This window comes from Eriocheir sinensis, chromosome 13, assembly GCF_024679095.1.
Source record: "Eriocheir sinensis breed Jianghai 21 chromosome 13, ASM2467909v1, whole genome shotgun sequence".
Lineage (NCBI taxonomy): Eukaryota > Metazoa > Arthropoda > Malacostraca > Decapoda > Varunidae > Eriocheir > Eriocheir sinensis.
The window spans coordinates 10,041,144-10,060,506 of NC_066521.1; the positions used below are offsets into that span (position 1 = coordinate 10,041,144).

Here is a 19,363-nt window from a genome sequence, read left to right on the forward strand (position 1 = left end):
AGCGTGTTCATGACTTCTCAAATAAACCTCTCGTTAATAGTATCGAATTACATTGAGGAGGTAAGGTAATACTATATGACGCTGAGGATGCGAGGATCGAGGAGGGCTGCCGAGCCTGTTATAGTAGTTATAATATTGCCATACCGGCTTGTTTTGGCGGGGCAAGGGGGCGTGGGGCGGGGCGGAAAAAACAGCCGTAGTGGCGCCTGCCATACCGGCTTGATTTGGCGGGGCAAGGGAGCGTGGGGCGGAGGCGGAAAGACATCCGTAGTATCCTATGCCATAGCGGCTTGATTTGGCGGGGCAAGGGAGCGTGGGGCGGGGGCGGAAAGACATCCGTAGTATCCTATGCCATAGCGGCTTGATTTGGCGGGGCAAGGGAGCGTGGGGCGGGACAGAGAGGGATCGGCAGTGACAGGCTATGGGGAGGGAGCGAGGGATGTGCTATGGTGTGGTTGGTGGGAGGTGACGAGTCCGGGAGCGTCGAGACATGGGCTGCGCCATGCCTCGTTCTGTCTTAGAGGGAGCGTGTAGGGCAGGGCTACTCAACTATTATAAGCAAAGGTCCGGTTAGAAAAATTCAAATGTATGCAGAGGTCCGGATAAATATTGACTGGCTCCACGAGTAAAAAAATATAATTAAACAACATGAAGGTCCTGGCGATGGATTCTTCCAAGTGCATTTCTTCGACTGATTGTGGGGCCTACAGTCAGTTGAGGAGATACACTTGCAAGAATCCATTGCCAGTACCTTCATGTTATTTACTTATATTTTTTCTACTCCTTGGAGCCTGGGGTCCAACCACAACACTCAGAAGGTCCAGATTCGGACCGCGGGCCGCCAGTTGAGTAGCCATGGTGTAGGGTGTAGGGTATGCGGTGACCGAACTGGTAGCGTACTGGGTTCACATTCGCCGCGTGGTGGACGACGCGGGTTCGAATCCCCAGGCTACCACTCGGATTTTTCAGTCACCGTCGAGGGGCTTAAAACTACCCACATGGTGTTCTGAATACTATCCATCAAGCCGTCCAAGCGAATCAAGAACCAATGCAAGATGGTGCTACTATAAACACTCGCCTGCGTCAGAACGGGATGCAGCGACCATCAGGTTCCACCTGGAAGAAGCCTTGGGTCGACCATCAGGACACACCAGGAAGATGCCTACCGGTGCAACAGGCAACGACATAAAAAAAAAAAAAATAAATAAATAAATAAATAAATAAAAAATGCTGAGATGCTATACTTAACAAGTAACGAGGATACAGAAATAAACCAGAATCATTTTATAATTTTTATTTAACCACGCAAAAAAAACACGTCTTAGTAATAACATACAAACACACGCAATTTAGATGGATGCAACTCGTTTCTTTTTCAACAGAGATATATGCATCAGTATGGAAACCAATTGGCAACCCATACACGCAAGTGTTGCGATAGCAGCTGTTCCTCTAGCATACCTCCAGGTGTTCTCCCGCGTCTACCCCTCTCTTTAGCATGTCACCATGCTTTACATGATAACGTTGCAAATCTCTCGTCGACAATGCCTTGCGTTACTAAGTAAGCAGAATGTTGTTTCACATTGTGGTAATGGAAAGAGTTTGTATCCCAATCGCGTGATAAGTTTATCATTATAGAAATGCTGTCCTTTCTTAAAGGTTGCATGGAGGGAATACATGACACGTTTAAGGGGGTGATGACTGAGGAGATAGCAAAAGTACATCGTGTAAATGCCACACACAAGGGATTGCAGACCCTGTAATCTATATGCTAATCTATACACCGTCATATACGGATGTACTTGTATAAAGTGATGTAATGACAGTGAATACAACCTTGGATCTAAGTTATAAGTGTCAAAGTAACCGAGTGTTTGAGTTTCATAATGAATGTATATAGCGATCCAGTGACCCATGACTTCTCCCCCCTTCAGAGTGTTCAGAATAAAGACAATGGGTTTTAGCTGCTGCTTTGCATGTTCAAGCAGCTTACCGACATGACTTTCAGGATGACAACCTAAAAAAATAATCTTATCCCCCAGTACACCCGCTAAACCTCGTTCGATTTCCAGTGCATTCATTTTATTTTACGCGCGAACCTGACACGTTACTTGACGATGCGCGTCAATTTCAATTATGCCTGTCGTGTCGGCGAAGAATATAATGACGAGATTTCTGTTGTGTCCTTTATTAAAAGTTAAAGAGATACGCATGTTTCCATTTTTATCGAGGGGAATCCCATTTTCCACGTCTTCTGTGACGAAATTAAAAGCGCATAAGGTTCGACCCGCTGCAAAAGCCGGGAGAGTAAGATTGTTAGTTGTTTCCAAGCCAAGTCCTTCTAGCGTCGAATAAAAGAGTCGAGAGACATGATGGGGAAACTGAGCATGAATATTATAAGCCGTTGACCCATTAATGGTGATATGAGCGTGATTGAGATCCGCGTGAGTGAAATAAAGACCGTTCTTGTTGTAAGAACCAGACATGTTATCCATGTCAACCATAACCATTATCAGATTCTGTGGAATGATTTGTGCAAACGGCAATTCGGCCAGCAAACTCGTTTGATTGATTCCTAAGACATATGTTTTATACAGGGTTCGATTGTATGTATACTGCAAGGATTTCGACGCGAGTGAAGTATTGAGTGACGATAACGCTGATGCGTGCGGCACGACGCGATCGACCCATAGTTTTACTGATTCGAGCGCAAATTTAAAGAGATCTCCATCCTGAGATGTGTTTAGAATCCACGACTTGCTTGCTAATTACAACCTGATTCTCACATCTGTGCTGTCGAGGAGATACGCGTCTAGACTCGCAATATCTAACAGCAAAGGTGCTGTCATACTAAGACCGTGTGCTTTTATGTTGGCAATCATTTCCTTTTCTTGTTTATTGGCTCCTGTAAAGTACTCGTCACTATACGTGTTCACTATACCTTTTTCACTCTGATCATCACGGAAAAAGAAGGAACTACGTCCAATCGAATCTAACTTTTCTTGGGGGATCGACGTTATCATTTTAACAAAGGCATGATAATTAAAGAGGGCGTTGGATTCTACCATCTGTTCGTTGAGGTAGCAAGTACAATTTTTAAAAAGGGTATTACTAAAGCCGTTAGCAAAAACCACATGATCCGTATCACCAAGCTTCGACCCGTCCACCTTGGTCACGCGCGTCTTCATGTCTATCGAGAGTGTACTGAGATCCAGAAATTGTCCAGGAACGCCTGGAATCCTAAATTCAATATAACTATCATTAATCTCATTATTAGAACCGTCAAGATTAACGGGTAAAATATCGAGTTTGTTTCGAGATGCAATAGAACTTTCTACTGGTCTCACACGCGTCACTCGAGGAAACCCTTCGCTTACGGCGGCTGCGTACTGACGCAGAGAGGTGGTCGTCCCACCCCCCTGTACGTCAAGTCCGTATTCCGCCATCTTCCACGTTAAACTAACGTTTTCATGTTGAATATGTCACTTTTATAACATGTTTTACGTGACCGTCGTTTCGTCTTTCTTTTGCTTGTTTTCTTACGCTTACGGACGCGCCCACCTTGGACTCGTCTTTGACGCTTGCGGACGCCCTTACCTCCCCCTCGGGCAAGTCTTTGTCCAACGCCTTTCAGAGCCGACACACCTCTGGTTTTTAACGAGTGACGGATATTCCGTCCATCTAACACATCGCCTAATACGTCTTTCCCCATACGCACGGCTTCGGGGGCGACATTTCTCATGAGAAAAGGGATGGCTTTTTTAGCCAAACCGCTCAGTATATTAAAAATTCCACCTCCTCTTCTACCTCGCTGAACGGGAGGCGGGAGAAATATCCTAATATCCTCTAACCCACCACCCCTTGCATGACTCTCTAAAAAGAGAGCATCGAAATCATGACGTCCCGGAGGAATGAAAGTACTCCTCATGACTGTCTGTGAATGAATAACCCATCTTCACGAAAAGTGTCGTATTTATTTCTTATTTAGGGCGAATATGCAATAAAAGGGTCATGGTTTTTCCTCGCCCGTAGGTTATACTTTTACCCCTTTGATCGAGCACTCTGACGGAAATCGAATCTATGAAGGTCTTATTAAGAGACTTATATACGAGCTGGCGAAAGTCTCTACCTCCAGCAGCTTCCATGGTAACTGCATCTAATAGATTTACCATTTGCCCGCCATACATCGTGGGGGTTACGCAATCGGCATAGATCAAGGCGAAGTCAACCCCACCGTCTTGGCGTGGGGGAAAGGGGGCGGGTATGTATGTAAGATTCTTGACATTGAGATCATCGGACTCATAAAAAGTATAATCCATGGTATGTGCAAATCCTAGACACTGTGCCATTCGGAATCCGAATTTAAGACTGAGTTTACAAAAGTGATCATCACTCGTGCAGATACCCTTGCGAACAATTAGATCTGTCCTCCGTAACAATTTATTATAGCTAAATAAGAATTCCTCACCCTTAAAGTAATGTGTATAGTAACTCTTGAGAAGCTTTGCAAGAGCAAGGGACAGATCGCTATTGATAACATGAATCATGTACCTGGTATCACCAGCCAAGATGTTGCTCTGGGGAACGAAGGTATACAATAAGTAAGTATGATCGGTTGAAAGTGTGCACTCGCATAAATTTCAATGCGGGCTGAAAAATCGTGCTTGGGTATACTATAAAACGTTTTAGGATACAAGCAGTTCACCATGGCTATTTCATAATCCTTATTTGGGTCAAGGAGTAAAGGAGGGTTAAGTCTATTTACAAATTGATGGGGTCTATTATCCGGAAAAATATCCCTGTTCCCTAAATTAGTCAAATATATATAATGTTCATCTCCCGCCATGGTTAGCTAGTAACTGATTCGTAAACTAACACAGGATGACATATATACACAATATTCGGAGTACTTTTATTCGAGTGTACAAACAAGAACAGTTTGAATGCCAAAAGGTTCCAGTCTGGTAGCGAGCGTCTCTATTGCAGGCAGATAGTATTCCCGCCACTCCTCATCCAATTTTCCACGGCATCCCATTCCTTCGGCAATAATAATTTTTTCCATGTCCTTATGTCCCATGGCCAGCGTGACTAACTTTTTCATGCAGGTCTTGAAATGATGTCGGCGATTGATCTTGGTGTCTTCTTTCAGGCCTTCGACGTAGTGCCAGTCGTGCGATTTGTTAGCGGCCTGCATTGCCTTGACGTTGTTCTCAATCGATGCTCCCCAACCGAACTGCGTCACACAGGCGATAAGAGTCGGAGATTTGTCCGTTCCCAATGGTTCTTGCACGATCAAGGTCCCTGGCTCGTCTCGGGTGCTTACCATCGATCTCGAAAGGTTGTACAGTCGCTTCCTGCGACTATATACACTTTCATGACGATACACTTGATGCAAGTCCTTGATGAGACCAAACGCGTCACAGCCAATAGCATTTACAGCGTAAACCAAAACATTTCTACGACTGGCAAACTCGGCATCGCAGAGCTTTCCAGTAACGGTTTTGAGTGCCATGGCGACTGTGGTGGAAACAGTACTGACGATCGTTTTATTTCTCGACAGCTGCAAACCATCGCCTGGGTTAACAGATGTCGCCATTCATCCGCGGACGGATGTAGTTATCCAATCAGGTTTCCCTATCGATCTTTTCTCCCCGACAGATGTAAGTAATCCGGTATTGTCGTGTATTCGATGTAGATCTCCGATATGATTAGTAAGCAAGCCATGACCCACCAACGAGTTGCTTTTTTCTTTGTCTGACATTTCTTATGGCATCAGGAGATAGTTGAGTGAGGCGAAAGAGCATGGAAAGCAAAGACTGCTCCTCACTCGAGAATTTACCTTTGGGATTGCCCAGGTTATTAATCAAATGTATAATATTCAGACCGGAAAAGGGCGGTAAAAAATTACCCTTTTCATCCCAGGCTATATTAGGTTTTCCATCCAGTAACTTCATGAGCGATACTCCATATTCCCGATAAGCGGGATTCACCGCAACACGAATCAAGTCGTCTAGCGGTGGATTTGTACGCGAAGGTAAAGAAGATCTGTGACTTAGACGCGGGGGTACGGATGGAGTAGTGACGACAGCGGGAGCGGGAGCGGTAGAAACGGCGGCGGGGGCGGTAGCGTTCGTATTGTACATGTATTTTTCAGCGATGGACACTGGAACAAGGCAATATTCTTTCATTTTGGCAGTAAACCTGAAATCACCGACGTAACAAGTGGTAGAAGAGTCATCAAAATACTACCCCCTCTTTGCGAGAGTAAGATTGCTTTTTTTTTAAAGACGGGAGTCTTTTTTAAGGCCACTGCACGAATGTCTTTCCTAAATTTCTTCAATTTGTTTATTACGTTAGTCTTATCCGTCAGTCGCTTTTTTAAAAAATTCGAGAAAATTTCAGATATGCATTCAATTTCCTTCTTTTTCAGTCCTTTTATCAGATCCTTTCTCAGTTTGGGGGATAAGTGACTGAGTAGAAAAATCATGTCTTTATGCTGCAGAATAAGGGGTTCTTGCGTCATACCTTAGCAAAGCAGAAGCATCTATCCAACTGTCGAATTTACTAGGATAACCCCTCCAATGCACCCTGTATTGTTTCTTTCCTCGATAAGTCCTAGTCTTCAGAATATCAACTTGATAAGTTTCCGGTAAGGAAGACTTAATGAGTTCATCCCGGTAAAATGCACCTTTTACTTCTTCGCCCTCCAAATCCTTTAAATAATACGTAGGAACTGTTTGGGATGTATCAATACGGGTGATTTTAAATAACTCCTCCGTATTGTTGACGGTGTAAGCCTTATTAAATTTGAACTGCGTTCGTGAGACCGATTGTAGACGTACTATGTCTCCCACCGTCAAATCAGAACTGACGCGATTCTTTATAGTGGGACGGTTTAAATACATGCGTTTAAACTGTGCTTTGATATGAGACAGGTTACGTATTTCATGTACCTGTTTCGGGGTTTGTTGCAAGCCTAAACCGGTATGGGGTGTGCGATTGTATGCATTCACCAGGGACGGGAGGATATGAATGTACGTTAGCGTATTGTGTAAAGTTAAATACTTATAAATCTTGGTTTTAATGGTACGGATAACCCGCTCGGCCAGAGATGCTTTCGTTTCGCGTGAATAATTTGAGTATAACAACACGCGTTTCGACGATAAATAGTCCTTCACTCGTCTGTTATAAAATTCGGTTCCTAAATCTGTAAAGAGGCGACTTGTACCTTTAGATTCTTCTGTCTCTAAAATGGACTGTAACGCAGACAGTGTACTTTGTCCTGATTTACTGGTAAGAGGTGCCACTTGTAAATACCTGCTAAAGACATCCAAACAGAATAATATATATTTGAAACCTCTATTAAATTTTTGGAGGGCGGAAAAGTCTCCTAGGTCACATGTCATGATGACTCGGGGTTTTGGGGCGAGAATTTTTCGACGGGGGAAGCGTTTTCTCGTCGGTTTATGGAGTGTGTATGTACGACTTTGCTGAAGAAAATCTTTGACATCACGCAATGTTATGTTCTTCTTACGTTTCCTCGCCTCCTTGTACAACTGACGTACTCCCCCTAAACCGGCTGGGTTATTAACATCGTGATAAATATCCTTCAATATGGCAGTAGTATTCATAACAGGAAGACTTTTTCACACAGTCCCTCGTTTACGATATTGGTACGCAGCTGTAGTTCTTCAGGTGTGTGTGGTGGTAAGTCACATAGAAGATAACCGTGGGTTTGTTTCAGAACAGTATTTTTATAAATTTCCACAAAAGCTTTTGCACGTTCTCGTCCAAAGATCTGTCTTCCTAAACACTGCACCTGGTGGATATCTCTGTTTTTCATGAGAATATAGTGGGAAGTATTTAAGCCAATACTTCTGGCGAACTTCCCTTGGAAGAAAATATTTTGGACGATAAATATAACGGAAAGATTTTGATGTCTTCCCTTGATAAAACTGTTTACAACCGCCAGAGAATTGGCTGAGGATAGAAAATTATCGTCTAATATCAAAAGACTGTGTGCCTGGGGGTCTGTATATGGAGTGATTTCATCGGCGGGGTCGATAATATCTTTGTGTAACTCGAGTTTGTCTTTAATACTGCCATTATTTTGCAGTGGATGTGAAGTAACACCACATATTATTATTCTACTAAACACCTCATGATACTTCTCAACAATTTTAGTGCACAGATGCGTTTTTCCAGAATTTGTATATCCGGCAATAATAATTCGTGCTGGCTGTCTAAATAAGTTCAGACTCTCTTCGCGGAACGTCTTATCCATGACTGTTATTGAGGTATACTAAAACAACCTTAACAAATTACAGTAATTTATTGTATATAACAATACATACATACATACATACATACTTATTATTAACAGGAGTTGCTTTGCGCTCTGTCTCTCACTCTCTCTCTCTCTCTCTCTCTCTCTCTCTCTCTCTCTCTCTCTCTCTCTCTCTCTCTCTCTCTCTCTCTCTCTCTCTCTCTCTCTCTCTCTCTCTCTCTCTCTCTCTCTCTCTTTGTTTTTTTTTTTTTTTCTCTCTCTCTCTCTCTCTCTCTCTCTCTCTCTCTCTCTCTCTCTCTCTCTCTCTCTCTCTCTCTCTCTCTCTCTCTCTCTTTTTCTTTCTTTATTTTTACATCTTTCATATTTCAATTGAACACATATATGTCGATGAGCGCGCAAAGTCCCGCCGCTGGCTCTCTCTCTCTCTCTCTCACTCTCTCTCTCTCTCTCTCTCTTTTTTTTCTTTCTTTATTTTTACATCTTTCATATTTCAATTGAATACATATATGTCGATGAGGGCGCAACGGCCCGCCGCTGGCTCTCTCTCTCTCTCTCTCTCTCTCTCTCTCTCTCTCTCTCTCTCTCTCTCTCTCTCTCTTTATGTTTGAGCAACAGACAACAAAGAGTGGTGATTGACGGATTTAACTCAGAGTGGGCGCCGGTCACTAGTGGCGTCCCTCAGGTCTCGGGTCTTGGCCCAGTGCTCTTCATTATTTACATCAACGATGTGGATGTTGGACTCAATAATCGCATTAGTAAATTTGCAGACGACACAAAGATTGGTAACTCGGTTCACACTGACGAAGACAGGCAGTCTCCAAGAGAATTTGCACAAAATTTCAGCTTGGTCTGATAGATGGGAGATCCCCTTTAACGCAGACAAGTGCCAGGTCCTTCAAGTTGGAACAAGGGATAAGAAGTTCGATTACGAAATGCGCGGCGTTAAAATCAAAAGCTTTCAATGCGTTAAGGACTTGGGGTCAAAATTGCGTCAAACCTCAAATTCTCACAGCAATGCATCGATGCAGCAAATAAAGCGAACAGAATGTTGGGCTTCATTAAAAGAAACATTTTATTCAAGAATAAAGATGTAATACTTCCACTATACAATAGTTTAGTCAGACCCCACTTGGAATATGCGGTACAGTTTTGGTCTCCCCACCATGCAAAGGACATTGCTAAATTAGGTGTTCAGCGTCGGGCAACAAAAATGATCCCTTCCTTGCGCAACAAATCTTACGAAGAAAGGCTTTCCACCCTTAACATGTTTTCTCTTGAAAACGTCGCCTCCGAGGAAAACTGATCAAATGTTTTAAAATACTTAATGGTTTCACGAATGTAGACAGATCCACATTGTTTATAATCGATGACACTTTACATACAAGGAACAATGGCGTAAAACTCAAATGTAGACAAGTAAATTCAGACTGCACCAAATTTTTCTTCACCAACGTTGTAGTGCGAGAATGGAATAAGCTCCCACCGTCAGTGGTCCAGTGTAACACGATTGACTCCTTCAAAAACAAGCTCGACCGTCACTTCCTTCAACTTCATATCAACTAGAGTTGAAATGCAACGTTTTGGAGCTTTCTGATTAATGTAAAATCACTTAGGTTTAAGGAAAGACCACCTGGTCTGGACCATGGGGTCTGTGTGGTCTGATTTTCTATGTAAATCTCTGTAAATCTCTCTCTCTCTCTCTCTCTCTCTCTCTCTCTCTCTCTCTCTCTCTCTCTCTCTCTCTCTCTCTCTCCGGCAATATCTACGATATTATGTAATGACAAATCGTGCAAAGTCTCCTAGTTGCCAGTTTGTCACAGTAACCAGAGTCTGCTTCTGATATGACAAGTTTTCATTACACAGAGCAGCGGTGACTGGCATGTTTTGGTTATCCTTTAAGAATTGCAATACAGGTAACTCTCGATTTACGCGAGTTTGGTTTACGCGTTTTTTTAAATAACGCGGGGTCCAAAATCCAAAAAAAAAAATTATTTACAAGTTTTTTCCACTTATATGCGATATTTTATGGAGTGGCCACCAGATGTCTCACGCAACTGGACTCACTTAGCGCCGCGGCCACACAGAAGAGCTCAGTTCTTCCCGCGCGCCACTTGAACAACAATACAGTACCCACGCTGCCACGCTACTCAACAATAGGGGTGGGCAGTTACCGGTACTAACGGTACTAGCTATATGGTACAGTACCGGTACCAGACTGCTCGGTACCGGTACCAATACTAGCTAGCCACTCATGGTGTCCCTCATTTCTTCCTCACACGAGTGAGGCTGAGACTGAGTGCCTGAGTGGATATCTCGGTGATATGGATATTCTCTCTCTCTTCTCTCTCTCTCTCTCTCTCTCTCTCTCTCTCTCTCTCTCTCTCTCTCTCTCTCTCTCTCTCTCTCTCTCTCTCTCTCTCTCTCCACTGAATGAAGTGAATAAGTATATTATTCCCACCATCACTCGTAGGTTATGACAGACAACTAGGCAAGACACAATTCACACGTTTCTGGTGACACGCGGCATGCAGCTGTTTGTTGTGTGGGTGTGGTTGTGTGATTTGTAAAAAATGCAAATGGCGGCCTGGCTGGTATTGCGCGAAATATCTCCTCGTACAAGACTCATGATGTACAGTTTCTGATATCATATTTACCCCACTATTCTCACTAATATTAATAATTAATAATGAACACATGGATATTTTTTTCCAATATGATTTTTATGTAGCTTGTACTGCTCCTTAGTCATACAATCAAGCCACCTGTGACATCAAGATCAAGATCATACAAATGGCGCCCGACGGAAAAACGGAATAACAGCAAGGCATGGGCGATCCTCCATCGATTTCAGTTTTGTATAGTAGTTATTAGATCGCCCTGTATTCTATGGTAACATATTATAAGACAGCTACGGACTATGAAGGATTATAAACAATGATAAAGGAAAGTTTGCCGTTGTTATTGGATAAGACAAAAAACAGACCCTTAAAAACACCCCAAAGAAGAAAAAAATCATTAAAAATTTGTACATTCGGCGTACAAGGCGCAGGGCTAAACTTTCAGGCATTTTTTTGAGAAAAAGGTGTGCGCTATACGCGGAAAAATACGGTATTTATTTTTCGACAGAAACCTACCTCTTGTTTGATTTACATTGTTTTTAATTTACGCGACCTCTCCAAGAACGCAATACTCGCGTAAATCAAGAGTTACCTGTAGTAAACAATGAGGGAGTTTTGGATATGGCGGAAGATACGTACATTGGCTTTATTTTATTATTCATTTGTTTTAAAGTGCCACTGCCTCCTAATTTGCAACGATAGCCCAGCACCGTTTCATTTTTTCTTATTTTCCTTTTATTTTCATTTTACTCCTGGATCAGTTTTCACCCTTTTTCTATATTTCCTTTTGTTTTCGTTTTTTAACACCGTAATTTTTTTCCCCATTTTTTTTCCTATTTTCCTCTTTTTCTTTTACTTCTATCAGCAGTTTTATCTTTCTTTTCTTTTTCATTGTATTAACTGTTGTTTAGGCTACAGCTCATGATTGCACTTTCATATATTTTTGGTTAGTTAATTTCGCTGGTGGCTGATCGGTGTAGTGTTGTTAATGATGTTTACTATTTCCTTAATCCTGACTTTGTTTTTTGTTACCTAAGGCGGCGTCACACACTTAACACATTGCGGCATTTTTTCACATTTAACTTTCTTTTGCTGGTAGGAGCATCTTCGGATATGGCGCTTTCATCCCTCTCGTCTGGGTCCATCATTTATCATTCCTCTTTGCTCCTTCTCAATTTCTCTTTACCACTCGTCGTTCATCTTCACTCATTTATCATATCCCTTCCCTTATCCCAGCCTTGTCGAGAGAGAGAGAGAGAGAGAGAGAGAGAGAGAGAGAGAGAGAGAGAGAGAGAGAGAGAGAGAGAGAGAGAGAGAGAGAGAGAGAGAGAGAGGGTCATAATTACTGGCAATAATGAAAATGATTTAGCCACTTTACTCAGTCCTTGGTAGTAGAGCTGTAGTGATAGTTGTTGTTGTTGTTGTTTTAGCTATCGTTGTCTTACACGGAACTAGCGAGAAAAAAGTTGCAACACCACACGTTATATTGTTTGTTATTGCTATATGCAGTAAGAGAAAGATATCCCACATATCCCACAAACAAGGCCGTCTATCAATCTCGGAGATCAGCAGCTCCGTGTCATGATAATTAAAATTAGCCAAAGCCCTGAAATTTAAATGCAGACGTTTGTTGTACAGAGGTATACAGAATTAATATGTAAGACACTTACATTTTCAATATACATTAATTGAAAGTTCTTAAGATGGAAAATATAGTGCATACCAGCTTTTCCAATGATGCAGACAAAGTGGTCGCGTGCCCTTCCTCCCAGTTTTGACAGACAACTATCCCTCGCCGCGCGCGGGAACACCGGATGTGTGAAGGCGCTCATAGCAACAAATAACCACCGAAACCGTTGTGCGGCATTTCTGCCGTTGCGGTCTTGCTGGCAGTACGGCAGGGTGCGCCTGCCGGAACGGCAAGACTGCCGCTCCGGCCTCGTGTGAATACACCCATGAGCAGAGCTGGGCGCGTTATCGGGTAGTCCGGTACCGCTCCTCCGCACCTCGAAACACATATAGTCCGTACCTGTACTTCCGCGCCTAAAATTTTTTCACTCGTTCCGGTACCGCACCTCCGCACCTCCGGTACCGTACCCAAAACTATTAAAGCGCGCCTGAAAAATCTAGTCCGTACCTTAAAAAAAAGAAATACAAGGCAATACTGCAGCAGCATTATTATTATCATTATTATTATTATTATTATTATTATTATTACCATTATTTTTGTTATCATTATTGTCATTTTAACGCATAGAATCTCCACCACCTGAAGTAAAGTAACTACTTTTACACTCATCATAATTATCATACCTCAGTACACATGCAACACAGAAAATTCCGGTTAATATCATTCAAAAGAGGAACGACCGGAAGTATTACTGCAGAGCGCGGACTGTTTGTCGTTTTCATTTTTTTTATCCTTGAAAACCTCAGGTGCGGAGGTACGGACTTAAAATACTGCCGTTCCGCACCTGTTACTTCCGCACTTTTGAAAAACTTTCCGCACTTCGGACCTCCGCACCTCGTTTAAAGGTCCGCAGGTCCGGAGGAGCGGAGGTGCGGACAGAGGTACGGAAGTGCCCAGCTCTGCCCATGAGTCAATGTAATGCTAAACCGTGCGGCATGTGCCGGACCGGCAAAAATTGTTCATGTGAAAGGGGCCTTACTATAGTAAGGCCCCTTTCACACGAACGATTTTTACCGGTTTTGGCGGCACTGAATGCGGATGTTTCGATCGACTTGAGCCCTGTGGCTTGGCCCGGGAACATCCGCATTCAGTGCCGCCAAAACCGGTAAAAATCGTTCGTGTGAAAGGGGCCTAACTCAGAACTCCGCAGGGCCGTACCCAGGGAGGGGTCGGTGGGATCGGACGACACCTCTCCCGTTTCCTAAAAGGTCCACTTTCTGAGAAAGTCAAAATGCACCCACAAATGTCAATTTTTCAAAATCCCGAATCTCCCAGCTGATCTGGCTCGCTTCCCTTCCCACTCGCCCCACTTCATTGGGTTGTTTTTAGATGAAGTTACATTAGAGTAAGATATATAAGGCAAGGTTAGAGGTAGATCAGGTGACAGTGATTAGATGATGGCAAGTTGAAAGAAGTTCATTTAATTACTTACTTGAACTGATAAGTGGAGTGGGGAACGAGGCTCTCGTGCTCTGCACCATATCACCAGGGGTTGTTGGATATCCTGTGCACAAAAATAAGTGTAAAACTGACTTCATGATGCAAAATTTGGTGGAAAATGCATGACCAAACTAACTTGTCACATTCATCAGCAAAGTGATGAGACATAACTAAGTGGTATCACAGGTGTAAAACTAATAACTAGAGTCAAGCCAACTAGCTGTTTGATGTTAAAAACACAAAAATGGCAGGGGAAACTTTTTTAGTTGCTGAACTATCAGAAAAATAAAACAAATACTAGGACCAGGACACATTATTATATTATTTTTCAGCCCCAGTACTTTGATGGATTGATAATGTAATTTTCTACACAGCACAAAACATAAACAAAATGATAATTCTTTCCAAATGAATCTCCGTTCCATGGAAGTAAAAAGTAGAACTATATGGATTTATGACAAAAATGTGTCAAAATCATTCAAAATACACAAAACCTTGTAGAAAATGTGTCACTTAGTACTACCTCAGTCAACATTATGATAAGTAAAAATATCCCTAGAACTCAATCTGAAATAGAAAAACAACTCAAAATATACCAAGGCCTCAGTAATGTACCAAGGCTCAACTATACATCCTGAACCTTAAGGGAAGCAAACAACACACATTTTTGTTTCAATTTCTAACACCTTTGTTGCCACTGTAAGCACCATTAAACATGACCACTGCCTAACATCCCCTGCCTTACAGAGAACAGTGTACACAGCCACAAAGAACATGACAAGCAGCAGTCCACCAGTGTTATGCTAGAAGATGACAGTCACCCGTCCACCAGTGTCACAAGAGAGGGCAAAGATGGGATTCACCAGTTCACCATTGAGAGAAAAGATGGCACTCAGCAGTCCAGCTCATCACTGTGCCCTGCTTCACCAGAGCCACCACTCTTACCCCTTCTCCCCCCCTCAGCCAGAGACAAAGGGTAAGTGGTGATAATGATGATGATGGCAGTGATGGTGGTGGTGATGCTGGTGGTACTGGTCCAGGCAGGATTGCGAGTGTATCATCTTTCGCCAAACTTTTCATGAATCGATAATGTAATATTTTTCAATTTAATGTCTCCTCCTTCAGTTGCAGGTAAGCTACTCAAGAGCATAATTAGAGACAAAATTGTGAGTTACCTTGAAAGCCATTCATTAACCAAAGATTCACAACATGGCTTCTGCAACAAAAGATCCTGCCTATCAAACCTACTGACGACCTCTCCTCAGTTTATGATGTAACCAGATCACTGGACGTAGTCTATATTGATTTCCAGAAAGCATTTGATAAAGTTCCACACCATAAATTACTGTATAAATTAAGGCAAATAGGTATTGACGGTCAAGCACACCAGTGGATCGTGAATTGGCTGAGTAACAGACAACAAATGTGTTGCCTTCAGCTTCAATCCTCGGTTTTTAATATGTTATTATCAAGTGAGTTTCATAGTTGTTAGGGTGACGCAACAAAAGGTTAAATTATGATTAGTTTATTCACATTCTTTTGGTATATAATGGTAGCGAGCTTATTGAAGTTAAGTAACAATGCTATTGACAACTCATTCTGTGGGTAATGGTAGCAAGCTTTTACCAAGTTACTCTACAATACTGGTTACAACTCCTCATTCCAATCACCAGAAGGGCCTACCCATCACAGATAATTTCATAAAATATATATAGATATAGAGTCCTGGCCATAGCTAACAAAAACTACCCTAGTCAAGTTTCTATGGTGCAGAATTGTACAATAAAATGTATCCCTTCAACCACCGATCGATATGTGTTCACAAAGATGAGTATGAGGGCAAGGTATTCGTGTGGGGTTAAGATACCAAGTGGGTGATCATAAGCCCACACAAAAGGGGTGAGGTCAAGATGGTGTGTGTCAATTCAACTCTTTAAGTAACATTAACATTGTATCAATATAACACTAACAAGCTTGGTGCCCAGGAACTGGGTTCAACGTACCTGTGGGGGTGAGATCGAGACGGTGTGTGAGGGAGACTCTCACACAGTTGGCTTCTCACCTCTTCCCACTGCCCGCGGCTAGCCAGAGGCTAGTGAACGCATTTATCGGTGGTTTAGTTAACATCCAATTGGCCTGTTCCGCCAGTTCAGAAAGAGTTTCGAAGCAACTGGTTCTCTCACTCAATACAGGTGAAAAATTCTGCTCGTCGATCCTCCGTGAAAAAACTAACTAATGATCATTCGGCACCTTCGGCCGAGGCGTAGTCACGCCACCAGCTCCACATCTGGTTCATCTGTCTGTCTTGCGGTTCGTAACCACCTAATTCACGAGCAACACATCACTTATTATAGGTTATTGATTTCTCAGTTTTCCCCGCATTACACGAAGAGTGGTGATCGATGGATTTAACTCAGAGTGGATGCCTGTCACTAGTGGCATCCCTCAGGGCTCGGTTCTTGACCCAGTGCTCTTCATTATTTACATCAACGATGTAGACATTGGAATGAATAATCTCATTGGTAAATTTGCAGATGACATTAAGATTGGTAACTCGGTTCTCACCAATGAAGACAGACAAAGCCTCCAAGAAGATTTGCATGAAATTTCAGATTGGTCTGCTAGATGGGAGATGCCCTTTAATGTAGATAAGTGTCAGGCTCTTCAAGTTGGAACAAGAAATAAAAGGTTCAATTACGAAATACGCAGCGTTAAACTCTAAAGCGTTTAATGCGTCAAGGACCTATGTTTCAAAGTTGCGTCAAACCTCAAATTCTCACAGCAATGCATCGATGCAGCAAATAAAGTGAAGAGAATGCTGGGCTTCATTAAAATAAACTTTTTATTCAAAAATAAAGAAGTAATACTTCCGCTTTACAATAGTTTAGTCAGACCCGACTTGGAATATGCGGTACAGTTTTGGACTCCCCACAATGCAAAGGACATTGTTAAATTAGAAGATTCAATGTCGGGCAACAAAAATTATCCTTTTCTGGCGCAACAAACCTTGCTCTCAACCTTTAACATGTTCTTTCTTGAGAAACGTCGCCTCCAAGGAAAACTGATCGAATGTTTCAAAATATGTACTTAATGGCTTTACGAATGCAGACAAATCAAAATTGTTTATGATCAATGACACTATGTGAACAAGAAATAATGGAACAAAACTTAAATGTAAACAAGTAAATTCAGCCTGCACCAAATTTTTCTTCACCAACGTTGTAGTGCAAGAATGGAATGAGCTCCCACCTTCAGTGGTCCAGTGTAACACGATTGACACCTTTGAAAACAAGCTTGACTGACACTTCCTTCAACTTAATATTAACTAAATTAGAATTGCAAAGTTTTGGAGCTACCTGATTAATGTAGAATCACTTAGGTTTAAGGACAGATCACCTATAGTCTGGACCATGGGGTCTGTGTGGTCTAATTTTCTATTTAAACCTATGGAAATCAATTTCCTACTCTGTCTTTCTGATCATGTCAACACACTGGTCTTTCTCTTAGCTGATATTCTAAAAACATTTAATTTTTATTAACTTTGGTCACTTAAATTATTTTTTTCTATTTTTTAATAACAAAGTAAACTAATATGGATGCATTTTCTGTAGTATTATAAACTTAATTTCCATGCAGACATTTTTCTTCATTATACATGGTAAAAAATTTGCTTGCAGATTTTTTGTTTGCTTGCTTTTTTAAATGTCTTCCTTTTCTTCTTCTTGAGACATGACTAGCTTTTGAGAACTTCCTATTTCATGTGGTGTACAGCAAAACCAAATATTACAGATGTGGGGTGATGTGAGTTGCAGGTATGCGTGGGTGATAGTCTGGGCAGTGTTCGGCATCAACACCCTTGTTGCCGGCTACATCAAGAGCTTTGGTATCATGTACCTCCTGCTGCTACAGCACTTCCCTGAGGCATCAGGAGCAGAGTCTGCCTGGGTCATGGGCCTGCTCTTTGGTACACGAAGTATCCTGTGTGTGTAACACTTCTCTCTGTTCTTACCTATTTTTACAGGGGTGACTCGTACATCAACTCAAGTTCAAGCATATAAATCCTTTTTTTCATTATTATTTATAGGAAAGGAAGCAGCTCAAGGGCATAAAAAAAGTGTAAAAAATAAAGCCTGCTAAACATTGCTCCTAAAAAGATGAAAGTAGAGTAGCCAGAAGAGAGGTTAGTTTCAGGTGGAGAGGTGTCTTGATACTCTCCTCTTGAAAGAGGTCAAGTCATAGGAAGGAGGAAATACAGATGAAGGAAGGCTGTTCCAGAGATTACCAGTGAAGGGGATGAAAGAATGAAGATGCTGGTTAACTCTTGCATAAGGAGTTTGGACAGTATAGGGATGAGCAAGAGGAGAACGTCAAGTGCAGCGGGGACGTGGGATGCAGTTAGAAAGTTCAGAAGAGAAGTCAGTATGAAAATATCGATAGAAGATAAAAAGAGATGCAACATTGCAGCGGAATTTAAGAGGTAGAAAACTGCTAGTAAAAGGAGGAGAATTTATGAGACGAAGAGCCTTTGACTCCACTCTGTCTAGTAGGGTTATGTGTGTGAAGTCCCCCCACACATGAGATGCATACTCCATAAGAGGATGGAAAAGGTCCCTGTATATGGACAGCATCTTTGTGGGGAAGAACTGGCAGAGACGATACTTGGGAATGGTAATGCACACTTTCATTAGTAAAACATTGATTACTTGAAAGTTGGGAAAGCTGAATATTGCTACATCATCACACTGTGGTCTTATTGACATGTGGCATTGATTGTGGCCTCACTAGATTTTACTATGTCATCTTGATGTGAGAGAGAGAGAGAGAGAGAGAGAGAGAGAGAGAGAGAGAGAGAGAGAGAGAGAGATATATATATATATATATATATATATATATATATATATATATATATAGTACCCTCTCGAGTTAAGCGCCATCCGAGTTTCGCGATCCACGAGTTTTGCGGTTAGTCCTAAATTCTTACCATCCCAACTTTCGCGCATTATCACCCCGCGTTTCGCGCTGCTTTGACACGTACGGGTCACGTCTACTTACCATCGACATCACGCACGCTACCTTTAAAGATAGTATCACACTGGACGTTTTCCTCCAAACATTGTGGCTATGGCAAGAGAGAGAGAGAGAGAGAGAGAGAGAGAGAGAGAGAGAGAGAGAGAGAGAGAGAGAGAGAGAGAGAGAGAGAGAGAGAGAGAAAACGGGAAGAGAGAACGGATCGTTTTGAAGCCGCAGTTGAAGGCGGCTGCCAGTTTTGAAAACACGCTTGTGATTCGCTAGGAGTCCGATGACGTCATCGCCGACGCTCACCCTATC

The 19,363-nt window shown here is 42.2% G+C and overlaps 1 protein-coding gene and 1 pseudogene across 3 annotated transcripts in view; one reads left to right on the forward strand and one right to left on the reverse strand.

Moving 5' to 3' along the window:
• LOC126997953 (monocarboxylate transporter 2-like) overlaps positions 1-19,363 on the forward strand; it is a 36,816-nt gene that overhangs the window by 12,160 nt on the left and 5,293 nt on the right. For 2 of the 3 annotated variants that reach the window (XM_050859213.1, XM_050859212.1), the window contains exons 2-3: positions 14,783-15,011; positions 17,848-18,017. In XM_050859213.1, the coding sequence (XP_050715170.1) occupies positions 14,836-15,011; positions 17,848-18,017 (346 nt within the window). In that variant the 5' untranslated portion in view covers positions 14,783-14,835. Of the gene's footprint in view, positions 1-14,782; positions 15,012-17,824; positions 18,018-19,363 lie in introns of those variants that run through there. The other variant, XM_050859214.1, reaches the window with a different exon arrangement.
• LOC126997954 (uncharacterized) lies at positions 1,511-6,479 on the reverse strand (annotated as a pseudogene).